At 52.5% G+C, this 23,254-nt stretch overlaps 2 protein-coding genes across 3 annotated transcripts in view; one reads left to right on the top strand and one right to left on the bottom strand.

Moving 5' to 3' along the window:
* Nucleotides 1-432: 432 nt before the first annotated feature.
* LOC134761819 (protein-lysine N-methyltransferase EEF2KMT-like) lies at nucleotides 433-13,931 on the top strand. 2 transcript variants are annotated; one of them, XM_063726399.1, is made up of 5 exons: nucleotides 442-580; nucleotides 4,586-4,666; nucleotides 6,254-6,355; nucleotides 8,766-8,915; nucleotides 12,310-13,931. In XM_063726399.1, the coding sequence occupies exons 1-5, from the start codon at nucleotides 490-492 to the stop codon at nucleotides 12,408-12,410; spliced, it is 525 nt and encodes a 174-aa protein (XP_063582469.1). In that variant the 5' UTR covers nucleotides 442-489; the 3' UTR covers nucleotides 12,411-13,931. The 2 variants fall into 2 exon arrangements, with proteins under 2 accessions (XP_063582468.1, XP_063582469.1); XM_063726398.1 differs by lacking the exons at nucleotides 4,586-4,666; nucleotides 6,254-6,355 and adding an exon at nucleotides 7,461-7,939 and having other exon boundaries at nucleotides 433-580.
* Nucleotides 13,932-17,011: 3,080 nt separating this feature from the next.
* LOC134761888 (chitobiosyldiphosphodolichol beta-mannosyltransferase-like) overlaps nucleotides 17,012-23,254 on the bottom strand; it is a 966,630-nt gene continuing 960,387 nt past the window's right edge. Inside the window, exons 4-5 of the mRNA XM_063726477.1 lie at nucleotides 18,283-18,342; nucleotides 17,012-17,121 (exon numbers count right to left, since the gene is read on the bottom strand). Coding sequence (XP_063582547.1) covers nucleotides 17,012-17,121; nucleotides 18,283-18,342 — 170 coding nt within the window. The remainder of the gene's footprint in view (nucleotides 17,122-18,282; nucleotides 18,343-23,254) is intronic.

A 23,254-nucleotide genomic window follows, 5' to 3' on the forward strand; every position in this document is an offset into this window, starting at 1 on the left:
GCCCCACCCCGGCCCCGCCTCCTGAGCCCTTCTCTTGGTCTCGCCTTAGCCCCACCCTAAGACCTGTCTACTGGGCTCTGCCCCGAGTCCCGCCTCCTGAACCCAATCATCGTTTAGCCCCGCCCTAATACCCGCCTCCAGGATGCTCATCCTAGCCACGCGCAAGGCCCCGCCTCCAGGTCGCCACCAACCTAGACGCTTCCGAAGCCCCGCTTCCAGGATCGCCTTATCCTGGACCCGCCCCAGGACCCGTCAACCTGGACTCTCCCCAGGACCTGCCCCAAAGACGCTTATCTTGGCCCTACCCCAGGCCTTGCCCACAAGACGTTCATCCTGGCCCCGCCCCAGGGTCCGCCCCCACGACGCTCCTCCTGGCCTTACCCCGGGCTCCGCCTCTCTGCCCCTCGCACTGCCCCGGGCCCGCCCCCTCTTCTGTTCAGGCCCAGCTTCCGCCCAGTCTCCCGGCAACGATGCGGTCCCGCCCACATCATGGCGCCCGAGGAGAACCCGGGGACCGAGCTCTTGCTGCAGAGTTTCGAGCGCCGCTTCCTGGCGGGGCCGCACTGCGCTCCTTCCCCTGGTAGGTGGGTGGCGGGCCGTGCGGGAGTCCAGGGGCAGACGGGATGTGTCTCCCTGCTGAAGCCCCTGGCGCTACAGCCAGTCAGGGCCGCGCGTCTGGGTCCCCATCCCCGGGGCTTGGCCAGAGTCCCTCACCCCTCCTTCCTCGCGGGCTGGCGGCGGAAACTGGGGACGTCTCCACCGCCTTGGGGGGCAGACGCTCGCTCGGTGTAGGGTACAGTTCATGATAATTTTCAAGACTTTTTAAAAGCAGTAATCGTTCTGGTCACTGGGACACAGCTGCCCTCGCCCATTCTAAAATGTCAGCGCCCTCAGGACCGCAGGGTAACCACGTTCTCCTGAACGCGGTGACCAGGTCACAAGCTGTCCCTCGTGCCTCAGTGTTCTCATGTGTATATGGAGCACTGCACAGAATGGGCTCCTGCGCTGAGGCTCTCACGCCTGTGATGGAAGAGACAGAGAAGGGGGTGGCCTCTCCTCTCCCTGGGGACCTTCTGCCAGCAGAGGGGCTTAATGCACCGGCCGCCATTTGTAATTCATGTGGGGTGAGCTCACTGGGATGAGTCAGTTTGGATATATATTCCTCCCTGGGTCTGCCCCATTTTATGGGGTGTTGCTTAATCATTTGCGTTATTCCATTGACATAAAATATTTAGCACTCAGAGATCATTTCTGGTCAGGAGAAATTTGTGCATTTTTAACCCAAAACCTTCCTAAAAGCATCATAGGTCTCCATTCAATATTGACTATAATTGTTCACATGTCCACGCTGAATGCTAACTTGGGCTCACCCTCAACACCCACGAGGTGGGTACTATAATCACTCACATTTGACCAGAGGGATTGTTTGATTAGGGTGAAGTAGTTGAGAGTTCAGACCCAGGAGACAGCCTGCCTGCTTCGAATCCTGGCCCAACCCCTGGCCCTGTGTGACCTTGGGCAAGTGACTGCCTCTCTCTGTGCTATTGTTTTCTTATTAATAAAATGGAGGATATAATGATAACTATCTCTTAGGGTTGCTGTCAGGGTTGAGTACAAAAGCCTGTGGATCAGTGCCTGGCTCATGGTAAATGCATGTCGGTGTTAGCTACTGTTTTTATTCAGTCTCAAAATGTTTAATAAATGCCTTCCATGAGCCAGGCAAGCAGTACCCAAGACAGATGAGGCTCTGCTTGCATGGGAAAGCCAGAGAATAAACAAATGAATAAACAAGAAAAGACCAGATGAGAGTGGCTTTAAAGCCAAGAAAACAGGGAAATGATGAATGGAGCAACTGGGGAGAAAAGTCATCAAAGTCGGGGAATCAGGGAAGCCTTCCCCAAAGAGGTGGCATTTGAACTGGGGCCTGGGTGGTGAAGCAGCCAGCCATGGGAAGGGCTTGGGGAACAGCATACTCAAAGGCCCTGTGGTGGAAACCAGCCAGCTGTGATTGAGGAACAACAGCAAGGTAGCCAGTGTGGCTGGAGTGGAGTGAGCAAGGTGGGCCAGGGGTGAGGGAGAACAGGCCAGAGAGAGGGATTAGGACCAGGACTTGTAGGCCTTTTACGGCATGGAAGGAGCTCTGAAGCAATGAAGTGCCTTGCCCTGTGTCACATACCAGCCGAGACAGTCTGCCTAACTCAGGAGCCAAAGCTCACTGCTGGCCTTGAGGCCCCTGTAAGAGGACAATGTAACCCAGGCTGGTACGGGCACATTCTGCATTTCCACTTAAACTCAGATGGCAAGCCCATCAAACCTTGGTGCCATGGCTGCCCTGGTAATTCCTGGCTGACCAGTGCAACCAGGGAGCTGGCCCATGAGCCAGGTGGCCGCTGAGTAGCCAGGACTAATGCGGCCAAGAGTCAGTCTTCTAGCCTTCTTCCTGTCACTCATCCAGGTGCAGCCTGCGACATCTGAAGGTCAGGCTTTCAGCTGCTGTGGCTTCCACTTCCAACTGGCTCCACGTCCCCAGGGAGGGATCACATAGGGCTTTGCCCACACATTCTACTGCGTGTTTCATGTTCCTGTAGATGCGCCCTTGAGATTTCTCTCTTTCCCCTCCACACAGAGCTTAGAAGCAAAGTTAAGACACTCATCAGATTCTGAGCTGCTGCGGGATGTTTTGCAGAAATTAAGAATCCCAGAGTCCCTGGGACTTATGACCCTGCCTTCTGAATCTCTCCGGAAGACCTGAGAGAAGAACCACAGGTGTGCTTGTACCCTTTAAAAACACCCCTGTTCAAAGAACAAAACCATTGAGTCAGCACTGCAGGTGGGTGTCAGCACCTGCGACAGCTCCAGCGCTTTCATTTTCTATCTAAGACTTAGACAAAGACATCAGAATATACAAAAATCTGCATGAGAGGGGGGAATCTAGGGAATGTTTTTTAAACCATCCATAGCAAAAACAGAGATGACGGGTGCAAAAGAGCTTCTAGCATTTGGTAGATGCTCAGAGACTTTCTTTTTTGCATTTATGAGGCCTGTCCTGCCCATTCCTGTCTCTTCTAGACATAAATGGGCTCTTGCTTTGCCCAAGGTGGGGTTTGGACTCAAGTGCATCTGCATGTAGGTGAGAGGCAGGATCACCACCCGGCCCAGCCACAGCCTGACCCTGGCCTTGAGGACCAAGTGCAGATCACCCTGCATCCTGGGTCTTCACCTTTGAAGGGCCACGAGCCCTTCTGAAAAGACAAAGCAATAGACTCCCTCCCAGAAAGAAGTGCACCACAAGAATACCTTTACCATACCAACTCAGGGGAGGCAGACATCCTCCACCCCCACCCACCCAGCCCATCCGAGGAGCCCCTGTGAAGAATTCCTGTGCTAGAGGTGAACCAAGATTATCCACGTGGAAAAGATGCAGCCACATCTTTTCCACAGCAGGGAAGACTTTCGGGGCAATACAGTAGGTCAGGGCTTCGAGAGTGGAGATACCTGAAGTTATCTCGCACCCTGCTCTGAGTTTCACCCTGAGCCTCACTCTCGTAGGTGGTGAAGCATGAAATGTAGGGAGAGCTGCTTTAAAACCCAGCACAAGGCTGGGTGCACTGGCTCACACCTGTAATCCCAGGACTTTGGGAAGCTGAGGTGGACGGATCACCTAAGGTCAGGAGTTCGAGACCATCCAAGCCAACATGGCAAAAACCCATATCTACTAAAAATACAAAAATTAGCTGGGTGTGGTGGTGCATGCCTATATTCCCAGCTACTCGGGTGGCTGAGGCAAGAGAATCGCTTGAACCCGGGAGGTGGAAGCTGCTGTGAGCCAAGATTGGGCCACTGCACTCCAGCCTGGGCAACAGAGCGAGACTGTGTCAGAAAAAATGAAAAACCAGCACCAGCCTGAAGGGCCTCTGTATTGCGTGGGGTACTTTGCTGTCCTTGGGCAGAATCTGCATCCCTCCCAGCCAGCAGGCGCTGCGGACCATCTCCTCCCTCTCCCTCCATGCTCCTGTTTTCCCACCGTCCCCACTCCTGCTGCACCAGTCCCTCTGCCCTCCTTTCCAAGTGCCAGGCTGTGGCCACCTCAGAGCTTGCACCGGCTGTTCCCACTGCCTGGAACTTGCTTGTCCTGCACTTGGCTTCTCTCGGCTTTACCTGGAGTGTTACCCTGAGCGTCCCCTTCCCTCCATCCTGTCCCCAGGGACACATGCTCCAAGAAAGCAGTTGCTGAGTGGGCCTTCCCACCTCTTCCATAGAGCCAGACAGTTAGTGACTGTCCTTACTGCAAACCCTGGTTCACACTGGCTCCCCTGGGAGGGAAGTGGTTTGGGCCCACATGCCCTGTGTTCCTGCTCAGAATGGGCGTTAGAGATGCCTCCATAGCCTGCGCCACTGCAGTGAAGCATTTTTAGGAAACGGCTTATATCTTAAGACAAACTTCAGATGTGTGGGGCCAGAATGCTGTGTCCATCTACATGTTTGCTGAGGGATCGGGTAGCCTGGAGTTTGCCCTCTGCTGTGTTGGCTTGAAGCTCATAGGCTCATAGCTCTCCAGCAACCAACGTTCTGTCCTTTGCTGTAGACTGTGAAGCATCCTGTGTGTGTGAAGCACGTGCCGTCAGTCAAGTATGCCCAGTGCTTTCTCTCAGAACTCATCAAAAAGGTCAGTTACGGGCAGTGTCCACCCAGTAGCCGGACAGCATAGCCACCTGCGTGCTGGAGCCCCCGTCCTTCCCAGGCCCTGGTCCTGCTTCGCAAACCCCAGCATGACAGGGGCCTCCCCAGGCAACTGGCTGCAGCTGTGTGTGACCCATGGGAGAGAGTACAGGGCGGGAAGAAGGGGAGGCTAGCGTCTCTCCCTCACTCTGCCTCCTGGGGTTTCCACAGTAGCTGCTTCTCTGGGGCCCCAGCTCCTAGCATATGGATTCTCATTCCTAGAAGGCTGGCCCAGCCCACAGCCCTGGAACTCTCACCGACACTCTCTATCCTGCCCGCCGAACGGTTTGGAGTTTCCTGCTCTTGTCCATCTCTGGGTTGTCCCACGGGCCCCTGTTGGAAGTTTTAGCTCTTGCCATACCTTTGGAACTAGTTCCTCTGGTGAATTCTCCGCATTGATCCTGCTGGAATGAGCTCTTTCATGACTGATACAGAATTTTATTTTTTACTTATTTATTTATTTTTTTGAGACAGAGTCTCACTGTGTTGCTCAGGCTGGATCACTGTGGCACAATCTCGGCTCCCTGAAACCTCTGCCTCCTGGGTTCAAGCAGCTCTCATGCCTAGCCTCCTAAGAAGCTGGGACTACAGGCACTTGCCACCATGCCTGACTAATTTTTGTATTTTTAATAGAGACAGAGTTTCACCATGTTGGCCAGGCTGGTCTCGATCTCCTGACCTCAGGTGATCTGCCTGCCTCGGCCTCCCAAAGTGCTGGGATTACAGGCATGAGCCACCGCACCTGGCCTAGGATGGATTTTAAAGATGGCCCCGAAATTCAGGGTTTGACATGAGCATGTTGAGAGGCTGTTCCTTAGTAGGCAGTAGCAGACCTTCTGAGTGAAAGGGCCACACTTTTAGCAAATAAACAATCCCCTGTTTCTCCAATACCTGCTTTCTCCCTAGTCCTCCCCAAAAGCGTGCATCTGTGGTCACCAGCAGGTCTGCCCTGTGCCACCAGGAGAGGGCAGCAGTCACCCAGTGTACCCTGCTGCTGCCCTGTGAATCTTAGGATGAGGCCAGCTGTGGAGAAGCAGCCTGCTGACAGCCACAGCCTGCAGCATGGGCCACCCTCACAGTTTTGCCTGGGCTCACGTAAAGCACCTTTTGTTTTCCTCCTCTCTGTGTTTGATCCAAACACAGAGCTCTCTATCATGGTCACGTGGCAGCTCTCACAGAATCCTTGTCTCCTGCCCTAGACTACTCCTCACCCTACCCTCTCAACACCTCTTGTTGAAGGCCCTCCCATCCAGGTTTCTCTGCCAAGTAAATTTTTTTTTTTAGAGACAAGGTCTCTGTTTTCCAGGCTGTCCTCGAACTCCTGGGCTCAAGCAGTCCTCCCATGTCAGCCTCTAGAGTAGCTGGGACTATTCGCACACACTACCATGCCCAACGAAGTGAATATTTTATATGGCAGCTGGCCGGCATTACACCGTTCCATCCCAAATCTCCCCTCCGAACTTGGTGAAAATCATCTGGCCATTTTTACAGATTAGAACGAAAGCAAACAATCTCTCACTCTGTCTGCCCCCAGCACGAGGCTGTCTACACAGAGCCTTTGGACGAACTATACGTGGCGCTGGCAGAGATCCTGACGGCCAAGGAGTCCACCCAGGGCCACCGGAGCTATTTGCTGGTATGAGAAGGGCACCCTCCTCCCCCTCACAGCCCAGACACCCTTCCTGCACAGACAAAGTGAAAATGTGGGTATGGGTTCAAATCCTGACTCACCCATTCTGCAGTCTTAGACATGAGGTCTGTTAACCTTCTTTAGCCTCAGTTTCTCTGTCTGTAAATCAAGCACTTCAACAACAACAGCATGTCTCGTGAGGTTGTTGGGCATTTGTCCAATAGGTGACACACACTACCTGCTTCACAAGGAGCTGCTGCCCAGTCCTCAAAGAATACTTGACATGGCCGGGCACAGTGGCTCACGCCTGTAATCCCACTACTTTGGGAGGCTGAGGCGGGTGGATCCGAGGTCAGGAGTTCGAGACCAGCCTGGCCAATGTGGTGAAACCCTGTCTCTACTAAAACTACAAAAATTAGCGGTGTGTGGTAGTGGGCACCTGTAGTCCCAGCTACTCGGGAGGCTGAGGGAGGAGAATCTCTTGAACCCGAGAGGTGGAGGTTGTGGTGAGCCGAGATCACGCCATTGCACTCCAGCCTGGGCAACGAGAGTGAAACTCTGTCTCAAACAAAAGTACAAAAATCAGCCAGACATGGTGGCACACGCCTGTAGTCACAGCTACTTGGGCAGCTGAGGCAAGAGAATTGCCTGAACCCAGGAGGCAGAGGTTGCAGTGAGCCAAGATCGTGCCACTGACTCCAGCCTGGGGTACAGAGCTCAAAAAAAAAAAAAAAAAAGAAGACAAAACATAGATACAGAAAACCACAAAGGAAAAACATAACATATTGAATCATCACAAGGCAGCCACCCCTTCATAGCCACACCCGTCCCCTGGCCACCACTGACCTGTGCTCCATCGCCAGAATTCCATCGTCTCAGGAATGTTCGATGAATGGAATCCTGTGTGGCCTGAGATGAGTATCTTTCAAGCCGCATGACGCTCTTGAGACCCGTGCAAGCTGTTGGCATGTCAACAGTTAGCTGCTTCTAATTGCTGCGTGGTGATTGGTCCTGTCATGGTTTATTCAGCCATGTGGTGGATGGCTACTTGTCTTCTAAGCCACTTGCCTTCTGATCGCTGGACTGACTCTCTCACCTTCTCTTGGTGCAGCCCTCGGGAGGCTCGGACACACTCTCCAAGAGCACGGCCATCATCTCCCACGGCACCACGGGCCTGGTCACATAGGACACCGCCCTCTACATTGCAGAATGAGCCATCGAGAAACTGGCAACCTTCACTGACAGGTGACCTCGGGGCGCAGGGCAGTTCACCGAGGCAGGCTTACCCTGGTGCAGTCGCAGAAACGGTCCCCTTTCCTACCGCAAGGACTGTCCTAGAGCTTGGCAGTGGCACCGGCCTCACAGGCCTGTCCATCTGCAAGATGTGCCGCCCCCGGGCATACATCTTCAGCGATTGTCACAGCCGGGTCCTCGAGCAACTCCGAGGGAATGTCCTTCTCAACAGCCTCTCATTAGAGGCAGACATCACTGCCAACATTGACAGCCCCAGGGTGACAGTGGCCCAGCTGGACTGGGACGTCGCGAAGGTCCATCAGCTCTCTGCCTTCCAGCCAGATGTCATTGCAGCAGGTAATGCCCAACCCCAGGCACCCTGTGCAGGCGTGTCCTTGCAGCTCTACCCAGCTCTTGGCTCGGGGAAAAGGGAACAATGGACGCTGTCAGGCATGGACGTGATGGGGCTTCCAGAAGAGTTACTCTGGGATTCTAGGGTGACATCAAAGGACAGGGGTGCCTCTTAAGGTGACCTTCAAGCCACAGTCCTCTTGTTGGAGACAGGCATACTCCTGTTACAGTCGTCACCACATGGCTGTGTCCCAGAGCCATGCCCTGTGTCCTTCAGAGACCACAGGAGGAAAACAACCACTTCTGGGATGAGGACAGGGCCCTTGAGAGAAGGTGGTGTTTGGCTGGGCCACCGAAAACCCCTCACCCCTGCCAGCGCACTCTGTCCCCTCTCTGGTAGAACAGAGCTCTGCCTGTGGTCCTGGGTCCCAGCCCTGAAAACCACAGGTCCAGCGGTGGCCAGGGACATGGGCCCACCCCTGCAAGCCAGCAGACAAATTGGCAGATGCCTGAAACACGAAGTTCGTGGCAGGGTCAGGCTTTGTGTCATTCGAAGCCCTCTAGATAGGCCGAGAACCAGAGCTGGTTTTTTGAGGAACACCAGTGAGTCTGGAGATTTTTTTCTTTTGCTTCGGTCTTTTGCAGCTTCCTCTACTAAGGGTTCTCCTTTTTCACCCAAGTAATTGCCTTTCCATCTAATGGCCCAAATGGTCAAATGGCATCTAATAGTCTCATGTGAGTGCTGCCTCTCTGGCCTCACCCTGCTGCTGAGGTCAGCATGACCTGGAACTCTCCGCTGGTCCCTTTCAGTAACCTGAAGCTTTCACCGTAGACGTGCTGTGTTTCCCAGAAGCCATCGTGTTGCTGGTCGGGGTCCTGCGGAGGCTGGCTGCCTGCCAGGATCACCAGCGGGCTCCAGAGGTCTATGTGACCTTCACTGTGCGCAGCCCAGAGACGTGCCAGCTGTTCATCACCAAGCTAGGTGAGCCCCCGCCCACCTGGGCCTGCATGGTCCCGGAGCTGTCCCTGCAGGACTCCAGTGGAAGTGAAAGAACTGGGCACTGGGGAAAGGCTAGGATGCCCCACACTCCCACACCATGCGGGGAACTCGGGCAGAGGCCGGTGAGCAGAGTGGGCCTGGGGCGTGTGGGGCTTGCAGCAGGAGGAGGGCAGCTCAGCACAGGGAGGGAGGGTCTGAGCCCAGCAGCCCTACGTTTGTTCTTCACAGCAGGGTTCCCTAAGCCCTTGGGCCTTGGTTTCCTCATCTATAAAATGGAGGTGGCAGGAGGGGCAGTCGGGTCAGGGCTGGACACACCTGTGCCCTGCAGGACGCTGGAGCACAGGCTGTACAGATGGATCCACCACGCCATTGTCCTGAGCACCCAGTCGGTAGAAGATTAGCAGGGTGACTGTAGAGAAAGGGAACTGGCCCCGTAGTGGGCCAGCCACTGACCTCAGACCTGACATTTGTCAGCCCCCAGCACCTGTGAGGGCGTGCTATCACTGTCCCATCTCACCGACAAAGACACTAGGACACACGGAGGCCAAGCGACCGCCGAGCTCCCGCAGACTGCAGGCCGGCCACCTGGCTCTCGCGCCTCCACACTACACCCAAGCCCCCCAATGCCACCAGCCTTTCCCCAGCTCCCCCTGAGCACAGCCCCTCCTGGCAGCCATGTGCGCAGATGCACCTGCAGCAGCCTCTGCCTGCACACAAAGACACGGACGACCCAATGCCTGTCCACGTGGGGCAGCCCGTTAACTACAGAGCCAACAAACAAGCCAGCACACGAGGCATACTGGCTTCCACGACAGAGTCTCGCACATCCTCACACAGGAGGCTGGCCGGGCGCGGGGCTCAGGCCTGTCATACCAGCACTTTAGGAGGCTAAGGCAGGAAGACTTCCTGATCCCAGGTGTTCAAGACGAACCTGGGCCACATAGTGGGACCCCATCTTCACAAAACATACAGAAACTAGCCAGGTGTGGTTGCACACCCCTGTAGTCCCAGCTACTCTGGAGGCTGAGGTCGGAGGATGGCTTGAGCCCAGGAGGTAGAGGCTGCAGTGAGCCCTTATCTCACCACACCACTGCACTCCAGCCTGGGCAAGAGGAAGACCATGTCTCAAAAAAGCAAAAAAAAAAAAAAAAAAAAAAAAAAGTCTTTCTTCAGATACTTAGGTGCAAAAAAACCTGCAATATCTTTTAAGTGAAAAAAACAGTGCCAAACAGCACACATAGTATAAGACCTCAGCCACCTTTTGTTGTTGTTGTTTTTGAGACAGAGTCTGGCTTTGTATTGCTCAGGCTGGAGTGCAGTGCTGCCATCTCGGACCACTGCAACCACCCACCTCCCAGGTTCAAGATATCCTCCCATCTCAGCCTCCTGTGTAGCTGGGACACAGGCGCATGCTACCACGTCTGGCTAATTTTTGTATTGTTTGTAGAGTTGAGGTTTCGCTATGTTGGGCAGGCTGGTCTTCAACTCCTGACCTCAAGTGATCTACCGCCTCAGCCTCCCAAAGTGTTAGGATTACAGGCATGAGGCACTGTGCCCAGCCCCATTTTTGTCTAAAAACTAATAATAATCTCCCACACATGGTTATGAGTACCTATATTCCCAACTACTCAGGAGGCTGAGGCGGGAGCATGGCTTAAGCCCAGGAGTTTGTGGCCACCTTGAGCAACATAGCAAGACTTCATCTCAAAAACAATTATCACAATAATCATTTTCACGTAAGTAAACCTATAGGGGAAAACCTAGTGTATATATATAGCAGACTTGTCCAACCTGCGGCCCAATGCAAATCTGTAAACTTTCTTAAAACAGTATGAGGTTTTCTTGTGATTTGTTTTCTTTTAACTCATCAGCTATTGCTAGCGTTAGTGTATTTTATGTGTGGCCCAAGGCGATTCTTCTTCTTCCAGTGTGGCCCAGGGAGGCCAAAAGATTGGACATCCCTGATATACACGGTAACAGGTGCCATCCTTCAATGGCAGGATTATAGAGACTTCTACACGTTCATGTCTGCACTACTTCATTTATAGAAATACGCATTTTCCACTCCTAACAAAAAACTGTGATTGAAAATCATCCCGGGTCACAGTGTCTCATGCCTGTAATCCCAACACTGTAAGAGGCTGAGGCTTTGGGAGGCTGAGGTGAGCAGATCACCTGAGGTCAAGAGTTCAAGACCAGCCTGGCCAACACGGTGAAACCCCATCTCTACTAAAAACACAAAAATTAGCCAGGCGTGGTGCTGCACGTCTATAATCCCAGCTACTCGGGAGGCTGAGGCAGGAGAATCACTTGAACCTGGGAGGCGTTGCAGTGAGCGGAGATTGCGCCACTGCACTCCAGCCTGGGGAACAGAGTAAAACTCCGTCTAAAAAAACATAATAGAAGAGGCTGAGGTAGGAGCATCACTTGAGGCCATGCGTTCAGGACCCCATCTCTACAAAATAAAAAAATTACTGGCATGGTGGCACGCACCTGTCATCCCAGCTACTCAGCAAGTGGGAGGATTGCTAGAGCCCAGGAGTCGAGGCTGTGGTGAGCAATGACTGTGCCAGTGCACTCCAGCCTGGGTGACAGAACAAGATTGTGTCTCAAAAAAAAAAAGACTCATTCTTGCTAATGGCTCTTCAGACATCTGTGCTTATGAGAACACCAGCCTCTTCTAAGCTTTGTGTGTGTGTGTGTGTGTGTGTGTGTGTGTCTGTGTGTGGTTGTTTTTTTTTTTTTTTTTTTTTTTTGAGATGGAGTCTCACTCTGTCACTCAGGCTGGAGTGCAGTGGCACAATCTCGGCTCACTGCAACCTCCGCCTTCTGGGTTCAAGCAATTCTCGTGCCTCAGCTTCCCAAGTTACTGGGATTACAGGCACCCACCATCATGCCTGGCTAATTTTTGTATTTTTGTAGAGATGGGATTTCACCATGTTTACCAGACTGGTCTCGAACTCCTGACCTCAAGTGATCCACCCGCCTTGGCCTCCCAAAGTGTTGGGATTACAGGCGTGAGCCACTGTGCCCGGCTGCTTTCTAAGCTTTGTGAAGAGGGGGTTGAGTGAGCAGCCAGGTAGATGTGGGTTCAGATCTCTGCTTCTGTCCCGCTGTGCCAAGTGCTGGGGTGCACACGGGCAGAGTGGACAGCGGCACTGTGCCTGCTGCTAGCCATTTCTATGCAAAACCGGATTTCTGGTCCCATCCTGGAGGCCAATTCTAGGCACCTGGGTGGGCCTGGGAACCTGTGAACCAAGTAAACTGACTTAGACACCCCCCCACCCTGCCAGGCCTGTCCTAGTAGGCCCACAGAATACGCTTATGTTCTGTCCCCAAACACTGCCATCCTCAAACACATACGCTCTGTTTTCAGGCCGGGCCGGGATCAGATGGGAAGTGGAATCTTGTCATTACCAGAAACTGTTTCCCTACGAAGAGCACTTGGAGATGGCAATGCTGAACCTCACACTGTAGGACTCACACACGACTCCAACGTGATTGTGAGAATCAAGTCACTCTAGTGGGAAGAATTTTTATATGGGAAAGCGGAGGAAACTTTCATTGGACTGGAATGTTTGGAGAGTGTTAAATTCCAAACCAGGAACCACAAACTCCCCTCTAATAAGACATTGGCTATCTAAGCGTGTGGGTGCCCCCTTTCTGCCAGCAGTTCTGGTTCTTAAGAAAATCGCCATAAATCAGACATGAAAATTCTGGCTCCAAAAATAACATTTTCTTTTTGCAAATAAATACGTGGGTATCAAGTATGACGTTCCTCCAACGTGGACACACTCGGTTCCTCACAAAGCCAAGCCCGCTGCAGCTGCCACATCCCTGGGCTTATGGTGCAGCTGGTGCTCTTTTGAAGACAGGAATCAAAGTGTTAGGAACACGGCAGAAAGGTGACACCTGGAGACCAAATACAGGATGAGGAGTACTGCAGGTCACAGGGAAGTCACAGAACAGTAATACACTAGCAGGGGCATGGGGCGTGAAGAACAGAAGACAGGAAGTGTTTCTGAGCCTCCAGAGAAGAAATCAGGGCCAACCACAACTTCCTGGGTCACAGAACCAATTCATTCACCAGGCGGCAGCACTGCCGTCATTTCAGCTTCTGGCTACTGGGAAGCGCTGCTCGAAAAGGGTTTGCCCTGAGACTCCGAGAAGAAGCTGTGGGAAGGACAGCAGAGGTCCTGGGGTTTTAGCCTCTGGCCCAGGAGTTATGTGTCCATAACCAAAGGGAGCACAGTCTGCACCCAGCTCTCATCCCATCGGAGCTGCTGCGTCTCCCGCAGGTTCTTCCGGAACTGGTTTAGCTTGCCCGCAGGATCAGGAAAGTTTGAGAAAAGCATTTGCAAAAAAATAAAGAAGAGAGCTTACCTCATTTCCTGTTCCCACTCCATCCCAGGTCACCACCTGGCTGGCCCTAGGTCCCTGATCCAACAACAACCCCTCCCAAGTCCCTAACTCCCTCACTTGGACTCGAGACCCTTCACGCACCAGCAGCGCTCTGCCTCCAATTTGACATCACGCTTTCTGGAAACTTCCCCGTATGTCCCACTTTCCCACACTTGGTGCCCTGGAGCACCTCCCAGCCTCTACATGCTGTACGTTCCCCTGTGAGCAACCGACTCTTGGCCTCTGGCCAACACAGTCCCACCCATTTGTGGGTAACAAGGGGGTGTCGGTGTTCTTTTCAGCCTTGCTAAACTGTCTGAATCAAGGATCACAAACTACAGCCTGCAGGCCAAATCCAAACCACAACCTGTGTTTGTAAATAGTTTTATTGGAACAAAGCCACACCCCTTAATCTAAAGATGATCTGTGGCTACTTTCACACCACAACAGAGTACCATGGTTCTGACAGAGACTGGGGGACCCAATCTAAATTACTTCCGACCTGGACCTTTACTGAAAATCCTGCCAATCATTCTGTTGGCAAGAATGATGTATTACGTTTTGCAATAAGAAACAAGTAACCTTTGCAGAATTCCACCCATCTTTCAAGGCTGGTCCCAGAAGCTCCCTTTGCCCGCCTACCTACCTGATCCTGATCACTTCCTAAACTGCAGCATGGCCCACCTGGCTCCAGCATCATTTGTGGAGTGTCAGCTCCATAAATCTAGAGGGCAGGTGGAGGTGTGTCCTAATTTTCCCGAGACTACTACTCCAAAATGAGACAGCAGAGTGTGCCGGCCTCTGTGACCTCTGCTCCCTCCCTAGCTTTTCTGCCAGACCCCACATGGTCCCACTCTGGCTGTGGGAAGCAGGGATCAGGGAGCATGGCTCGGTGACAGTCTCCAGAACCCTGCCCACCCTGGCATGGTGGCAGACGTGGCTACCTGCAGCTGAGCTGCCAGTTCCTCTGGGTCCTAAAAGACCAGGCCGTTTTCTCCATATTTCACAAGCTCATGTAAACTACAGAGAGAACCCAGGGAGTCTGAGAGCTGCCTGGAGAAGACACCAGACCCCTGGGGTGCCCACTGGGCTCCCACCCACCCCACGCTCAAGCCAGGCTGGGGGTTGGAACAGCGGGTGTGGTTTCTGGGAGCTGGTTGTTAGATTTGGCATCTGAAGGGTATAAAGGCCTGGGGGGGTGCACATCAAAATGGCCAAACTGATTTGAGGAGGGAGCCTTAAGGAGGGTTTGTACCTTCTGTGCTGGATGCACTTCAAGGACTGAAAAATTATTTTTGCATGTTTTTCTTAGTTTCATGGCCATGGAACAAGTGAAGGCAAGCCCCTGGGGATGGGCTTAGCACATAAAAGATGACTTTTCTAGGGCACTAGGTTTGATCCCGACATTCCCTGAGCTCAGCTCACACGAGGGGCTCACATCCCTGAATCCCATCCAGGGGCCGGCTTCTGAGCAGGGGCCAAGGGCTCAGCTTGTGCTGGGGCTACTGCTTCTAGAATCTCTACCGCTGCCCTTCCAAACACCCGTCTATGCTGGGTGGAGTGAGCCACAGCATGACACTCATTTAACTGATTCAAACCCACCATGTGAGCTTGGCCAAAAGGGACATGGTGGGAGAGAAAGAAACAAAGAAAACCATGTAAGCCTGCAGGCAATTCCCGCCAATTCTACTCCAGGAGCAAAAGCCCCGAGTGGAGTTCTAGTATTTAAGATGCGTTTTTTTCATATTAGGTTGACGCAAAAGTAATTGTCATTTTTAATGGCAAAAACCGTGATTACTTTTGTACCAACCTAAATATAACATGAGCTCTAAATGGAAGCAACTACTTCAGCGAGGCTCAGCCCAGCCACAGTAACCGCAGGGCTCCTCCTCCTGGCCTCCAGTGTGTGCTGGACTGACCAAGGGGCAGGGCCTCACTGTGGGCAGCTCGCTCCGCACTGCTTCCCCCTCAGCGGTGGATCTGGGCAGCTATCCCCAGAAAGATTCGGGTTCTGCTCCTACCACTTGAAGTTCACGGCACACGCAGGCAAACAGCACCCGAACATGTCCACCAGCTTCATGGGCAGGTCCAGGCCACTGGAGGACGTGTCCAAACAGACACCCAGGTCCGCCGACCCTGCTAGGCAAGATGGGTGGGTCAGAGTGCTGGTCTCTGCCCCGGGAACACAAACCCTCCCAGCAAAGTGAGGCAACATCCCCCGAGGGGAGTGAAAATCGGATAAGGCCCCCGACAGCCCCAAGCACAAGTGGCTCAAGCTGGCCAAGCAGACATACGGCCTGGCTGAGACATCTGAAAATGTAGTTGACACTTTTTATACGTAACCACAATTAGGTTTTTTTGTTGTTGTTTTGTTTTGTTTTGTTTTGAGACAGAGTCTCACTCTGTCACCCAGGCTGGAGTGCAGTGGCACAGTCTCGGCTCACTGCAACCTCCACCTCCCAGGTTCACCTCCTGCCTGTAATCTCAGCATTTTGGGATCCAAGGCAGTTGGATCACCTCAGGTCAGGAGTTCAAGACCAGCCTGGCCAACATGGTGAAACCCTATCTCTACTAAAAAAAATACAAAATTAGCGAAGTGTCGTGGCAGATGCCTGTAATCCCAGCTACTCAGGAGGCTGAGGCAGGAGAATCGCTTGAACCCGGGAAGGCGGAGGTTGCAGGGAGCCAAGATCACGCCATTGTACTCCAGCCTGGGCTACAAGAGCGAAACTCTGTCTCAAAATAATAATAATAATAATAATAATAATAATAATAATAAAGCCACAGCACACCCACCACAAACCAGCTGTCACTGTGAAAATAAAGCCAAATAGCTTAACATTTCTAAAGACTAGGTGGGGCCAGGCGTGATGAGTCACGCCTGGAATCCCAGCACTTAGGGAGGCCAAGGCGGGAGGATCACTTGAGGTCAGGAGATCAAGACCAGCCTGGCCAACATGGTGAAACCCTGTCTGTACTAAAAATACAAAAAAAAGCCAGGTGTTGTGGCGGGCTCCTGTAATCCTGTAATCTACTCGGGAGGCTCAGGTGGGAGAATCTCTTGAATCCAGGAGGCGGAGGTTGCATGAACTGAGATCGTGCACTTCAGCCTAGGCAATGGAGTGAGACTGTCTAAAACAAAGTCTAGCTGGAGAGTCCTGCCAGGAAAAGGCCCTCAGCCTCCAACTGCTCTGCTCACTCGAAGCTGGAAGATGCGGCTCTAGAGACGCATCAGGACCAAGCCACGACTCCCCACTTGGAGAAATCAACGGGGAAAGAGACGGAGGCAACAGAGAACCATCTCACTGGGAGAGGCGAATCTTTTTGACACACCGTCCCTGTACCTCCCAAAGCCACTGCCCTCCCACACCTGGGCAACAGTGGCCCCAACCCCAGGCCCAGCCCTCCTGCAGGAAGGAAGAGGACTGAATGGAGGGCGTGGCAGGCTGAAAGGACGTGGCCTCCTCAAACCCCTTGGTAAAGGGCCTCTGGGGCCACCTGGCAGGGGGGGACTGGCACATCAGGAAGTAGCCTTCTCCCGGGAGTTCAGCCAGAGCCCAGGTCCTGTCCCCAAGTGGCCTCCAGAGCCACCTTTTCCAAAAAAGTACATCCCACCCACCCCTGTTCCCCCTGCTTAAGGCCCCGCCTCCTCCCCGAGCCTCCTGCTGGCCTCTCACCTAGAAGCGGGGGTAGTCCTCGGCCTCCAGCCAGGGGGTGCAGACCTGGATGTGCTGGAAATGCTTCTGGTGGGTGAGGCGGCTGTAATACTCCCTCAGAGGCCCTTTGCCTTCACAGAGAAGAGCACACACTGCCATGGACACGTCTCTGTCCCTGCCACGTGGCCCCAGGCCCAAGACACTACCCCCTAGGAGGGATCGCTTTCCCAGAAGCTCCATCCCTCGGCAGCTCCAGTCAGGACCCATCCGGCCCTTCCAGAAGCAACCCAGGAGCCCCGAGACCTGCAGGAGAGTGTGCACCCTGACCCCTGACCCCTGAGGCACAGCTCTGCACCTGCAGCCAGCTGGTCTCAGGCTGCAAACATGTCGGGGTAAGCAGTGGCCTGGCACCCGACCGCTCACTGGGTGGACCCAGGCTTTGGTCTGTGTTGTGCACAGGGGACACGGGGAATCCCCCTGTCCTGGTACAGCCCCCAGAGCACATGGTGCGGGTTCCAAACCACTCCTGGGAGCCTAGAGGCCAAAGGAGGGAGGAGAGCAGGATCAGCAGCTGGCCCAGACCCCACCTCTTCCCACACCACTTCCGCTTTTCTCCCTCCTCACTGAGTCACCTTGAAAGGGCTCAGCAGCAGTAACTGTGGGACAGGGCCTCTTCCGTTTGAAAAATTGAAAGAGGCGCTTGGTTAAGGCACCAATGACATAGCTGGGCACAGTAGCTCATGCCTATAATTCGAGCATATTGGGAGGCCAAGGTGGGTGGATCACCTGAGGTCAGGAGTTCATGACCAGCCTAGCCAACATGGTGAAACCCTGTTTCTTCTAAAAATAAAAAAATTAGCTGCGTGTGGTGGGCACCTGTAGTCCCAGCTACTTGGAAGGCTGAGGCACGAGAATTGCTTGAATGTGAGAGGTGGAGGTTGCAGTGAGCTGAGATCGCACCACTGCACCCCAGCCTGGGTGACAGAGACTTTGTCTCAAAAAAAAAAAGAAAAGACACCAATGACGTAACAACAACAACAAAAAAGATGCTTGGAAACTACAGAAAAAGTAGAAAGCTTGTTATCTACAGATTCAAATCTGGGCTCCCTGCCCTGCTGTGAAACCGTCTGAGCCTCAGGTTCCCCCCACATCAAGCAGTATAAGACCCTATGGCAGAGAGCTGCAGTGAGGATTAAGGAGACAAGATCATGGGAAGCACAGGGTAAACGCTGCGTGCCCCTCCCCCTCCGCCATCCCCTAACCAAACAGACACCTAGGGTTTCAGGCGGTACCTGTTATCACACAGACGAGAGAAGGAAGGTTGTGTCCGTCAAGAGTCAGTTGTTCAAACTCTGTGTTTAAAAAAAAGAAATAAGTCTACATGGAATTTCTGATAGATTTTTTGTTGTTGTTGTTCTGACAGACTCCCGCTCTGTCACCCAGGCTGGAATGTAATGGCACGATCTCATCTCACTGCAAACTCTGCCTCCCAGGTTCAAGTCATTCTTGTGCATCAGCCTCCCAAGTAGCTGGGATTACAGGCACCCACCACCATACCTAGCTAATTTTTGTATTTTTGGTAAAGACAGGTTTTGCCATGTTGGCCAGGTTGGTCTCGAACCCCTGACCTCAGGTGATCTGCCTGCCTCAGCCTCCCAGAGTTTTACGATTACAGGTGTGAGCCACCATGCCCATTCAGAAAAATGTTTTTAAATAAACAATAGCCAGAGTCACCTGGTCAGGTGGAGAAAGAGCACTGCTCTGGTGGGCAGGCCACCAGCCTCTGTGAGATACTGTCCTGGAGGGGGCATTTCAGCCTGAGAGCCTGGTCACTCAATGACCCAACTGGGGATTCAAGGCAGCCCACCTCCACCACCCCCGGTGTCCTGGGACAGGAACATGCTGCAGGCCAGACAAGCAGCTCACAGCTCAGTGGCCCCCGACAAACCCAGAGCTCCTCCCCACAGTCACACACCTACTTTCTAAAGCTGCCAGCAGGATGGAGAAGTCTTCATCCTCTATGAAAAGAGAATTGAATGTCAGGGGCCTGTTTCTGGACACCCCTCTTCCAGCTCACACGCCCTCCCCTTCTCATTGAGACCGTGGCAGGGTGGGGTCATGCAGGACTGGCAGGGGTGAGGAGAACACAGGTTGGCCAGGTGCCCGTCACACCAACCCCAAGTGCCCCAGGGGTCGTGCAGACCTGTCCAGCTCGTGCTGCTGACCAGCAGGGCTGGCCGCTTGTGGAGACGTCTCAACAGCCCGCTTCCAGCATCCCACTCCGTGAAGGCTGACCGCTCTGCGGCTGGGTCCTCAGGTTCTGAGCTGAAAGAGCAGAAAAAAACCCTGTGAGAGGCCACAGAGCAGGCCCAGGACCCAGGAGGGGCATCTCCTGCCATGGCGAGGCCTGCAGGCTCCCAACGGTTGGGGTGCCCAGCCACATCAGCAGCACCAGGCCACCCCTGCCATCCGAGGCCTGGGCTTGCTTTCTCTAATATTGTTGCTGGGTGCTAAGGTTACAATAGCAAACAAGACTGACTCATTCCTTTTCTCCACGGGACTTACTGTCTTATCATCCCCTGGACTCAAGATGAGGGTGCAGGGACGCCCTCCTACACCACCCCAGCTTACCCAGAGGCACACCTCAAAGTATGTGGACCTGCACAAAGTTCCCCTCCTTAGCCCCATGAGACACCCCAGGGGACTCACAGGTCCACAGATCCTGTCACAGACCTGGGAACCCATTGGAAGGAGATTAAGACAGTGCAGGGGTACACAAACATTTCTTAAAGTGACAGAGAGTAAATACTTCAGGCTTTATGGGCCACAGGTTCTCTGTTACAAAACGCAATTCTGCTATTGTAGCTCAAAGGCTGCTGCAGACAACTCAGAAGTCAATGAGTGTTTTGTGTCCCCATGAAACTTGATTTACAAAAGCAGGAGACTGGCCTGTAGCCTTAGTTTGCCAACCCCTGGATGAGTGGGTTCCCAGGTCTGCAGTGAGAAGGGGAGAGGCCAGGGCAGTGGCGAGCAGGAGAGAAGGCAGCTGAGGATGGGAGGCCTACCGGGCCCTGAACGGAGAGTGCGTGCCGCCCAGCTTCATGAAGAGCCGGTGCTGCAGGTCCAGAGGTGCCTCTTTAAAGAAAGATGCCGGCTTGTCATAGATGGCCACAGCCCTGCAATGAAATCATGGCGGGGCTACTGGGACGGCTCAGGAAAGGTCTCAAGAATAGAGGACCCAGAGGCTCCAGGAAAAGAAGGACGCTTGAGGAATCCAAGTCTCAGACGATGACAAGAAGAATCCTTGCAATCACTTGGGAATGCACAGAGAGATGTCCCAGGACCAAAACTGCCTGGACCCCTGGCTGGCTGGGAAAGAAACTCTGCCCCCTCCTCTCCCGGCTTCCCCAAATTTTCCCATAATGTTGCCAAGCGTTAGTTCAGCGTGGAAGCTACTTTCTGCTGAAACCACTCATTTGGGTACCGCGCCCAGTGTCAACCATCCTCAGCAAAACAACCTTTATTTCCTTCTTCCTCGTTTCCAGAAAGTTCTCCTAAAGCTCTGAGGAATCACCTAATGAAAGGGACTTTTTACAAACGGGAAACTTAAGTGGAGTGCCAATACACAACATGGATTGCACCAGGCTGGGTCTAAGATAAAACCAGACTGTGGACAACAGAACAGATAAGACCCACATGGCTCTGCACTGCCTGGGTCTGTTATTGTGTGGAAGAATGTCTTAGTCTCTTGCTCCTGTGGGTGTAGCTAAAGCACGAAAAAGGAGTCTTCATCCTTTTTTTTTTTTTTTTTTTTTGAGACGGAGTCTTGCTCTGTCACCCAGGCTGGAGTGCAGTGGCGCGATCTCGGCTCACTGGAAGCTCTGCCTCCCGGGTTCACACCATTCTCCTGCCTCAGCCTCCCGAGTAGCTGGGACTACAGGGGCCCACCACAACGCCGGGCTAATTTTTTGTATTTTTAGTAGAGACAGGGTTTCACCTTGTTAGCCAGGATAGTCTCGATCTCCTGACCTCTTGATCCACCCGCCTCGACCTCCCAAATTGCTGGGATTATAAGCGTGAGCCACCATGCCCAGCCGTCCTCATCCTTAGAAAGCAGTTAGACAGACACCTGAGAACCAATCCCAAACTGCAGCCTTCCAAAGAACCTTCGGGAACCTTCTGGAATGCAACTCATTACTGCCAGAGGGTCTTTGATGAGAGTCTACTCTCCACCATTTGTCTTCAAAGAGAATACTCACATATTCTCTTTCCATAGAAAGGTAAGTTATTAGAGTTTATGCAGTCTGGTACATTAATTGAGAGCTTTACTTCAAAGAATGTCACATTTACGATTCAGTCTCACAGACTGGGTTGAAAAGGCAGTATTGACTATTAAGTTGTAAATTTCTATAACGATCATTATTATTATTCAAGCAAGCTGTGAGAAATGAGCATTATCTCACAATATCTGCGTTTTAGTGAACCTGAAGGAAGAGTGTATTTGATGGATTTACAGAAGCCTGAGAACCGCAGGGGAATTCTCACTGCAGGGTATTGAGGGTCCAAGGCTGATTCTATTTTGCATGCTCAATCCTTCCTCAATTTATTTTTCTTTCTTTCTTTATTTTTTGAGACAGGGTCTCACTCTGCCGCCCAGGCCTGAGCGCCTTGGTGAAATCTCAGCTCACCGCAACCTCGACTCCCGGGTTCAAGTGATTCTCCTGCCTCAGCCTCCGGAGTAGTTGGGATTTCAGGCACCCACCACAAAGCCCAGCTAATTTTTGTATTTTTAGTAGAGACGGGATTTCACCATGTTGGCCAGGCTACTCTCGAGCTCCTGACCTCAAGTCATCCTCCTACCTCGGCCTCCCAAAGTGCTGGGATTACAGGCATGAGCCACCGTGCCCGGCCCTCAATTTTATTTTTCTTTCTATTTATTTATTTATTTAGAGATGGATTTTTGCTCTTGTCCCCCAGGCTGGAGTGCAGTGGCGTGATCTCGGCTCACTGCTATTTCTGCCTCTAGGATTCAAGCAATTCTTCTACCTCAGCCTCCCGCATAACTGGGATTATAGTCACGCACCCCTACGCCTGGATAATTTTTGTATTTTTAAGTAGAGACAAGGTTTCACCATGTTGGCCAGGCTGGTCTCGAACTCCTGACCTCAGGTGATCCACCTGCCTAAGCCTCCCAAAATGCTGAGATTACAGGTGTGAGTCACTGCACCTGGCCCCTCAATTTAATTTTAATAAAATTATCAAGGAAATAAGCCACAAAAGGACAATGTGCAGACTTCAGAACAGAGCTGTCCAATAGAAATATAATGTAATCCACATGTGTAATATTAAATAATTTAGTCACCACATTAGAAAAAGTAAAAGGGGTGAAATGAATTCTAGTAAACTTTATTTAACCGATATATTCAAAATATTATTATTTCAACATTAATGAATACTGAAAAATTCTTAATGAGATATTTTATGTTCTTTTTTTTTTTTTTTTTTTTGCTTATGAAGGCTTGGAAATCTAGTGTATATTTTACACTAACAGCTTATCTCAATTGAGACGTCCACATCTCAAGTGCCCAGTAGCCACGTGTGGCCCGAGGCCATGACCCTGGGCAGCACAGCTTTAGGTGAGTCTACGGCAGGGCAGAGGGGGGCACCAGGGATCAGGTGTGGAGCCTGGGGCCTTTTTTCACAAACTTTGATGACGGCACTTTCTTTCCGTAAAACCCAGTCAAGCATGCCTCACAAAGGGGCCAGTGGAGGTGCTTCGGTTTACTTGGGAGCTTGGCCTCTCCAACTTGCCTTCCTACTGCCTGGAAGACGATTGGTGTCCTCTTGCCTTCTCTAGACCCTTTCCCAAAAACCCTCCCAGAATTTAGTCCTATGAAGGGTCAGGGGTGAAAGGAGTCACCCACTCAATGACAGGACCCACCAGCAATACCAGAAGTTGGCCAGCCCTACTCATCCAAATTCCTTTCTGCCAGCTGGACATCACAAGGATTTCAGACTGCCATCCTGTGGCAACTCCATTTTGGGGTCCGGGGATGTAAGAGTTACTCTATTAGTCCATTCTCACTCTGCTAATAAAGACATACCTGAGACTGGGTAATCTATAAAGAAAAAGAGGTTTAATGGACTCACAGATCCACATGACTGGGGAGGCCTCATGATTATGGCAGAAGGTGGAGGAGGAGCAAAGTCACATCTTACATGGCAGCAGGAAAGAGACTTGTGCAGGGGAGCTCCCCTTTATAA

Source organism: Pongo abelii, chromosome 7, assembly GCF_028885655.2.
Source record: "Pongo abelii isolate AG06213 chromosome 7, NHGRI_mPonAbe1-v2.0_pri, whole genome shotgun sequence".
NCBI classification, from domain to species: Eukaryota; Metazoa; Chordata; class Mammalia; order Primates; family Hominidae; genus Pongo; species Pongo abelii.

Bases quoted from the DNA above. Each gene is read 5' to 3' on its own strand.
- LOC134761819 (XM_063726398.1), top strand. From the start codon at position 471: ATGCGGTCCCGCCCACATCATGGCGCCCGAGGAGAACCCGGGGACCGA. The intron at 581-7,460 runs GTAGGTGGGTGG...CTCTTGGTGCAG, and splicing joins GCACTGCGCTCCTTCCCCTG to CCCTCGGGAGGCTCGGACAC. The intron at 7,940-8,765 runs GTAATGCCCAAC...CTTTCACCGTAG, and splicing joins GCCAGATGTCATTGCAGCAG to ACGTGCTGTGTTTCCCAGAA.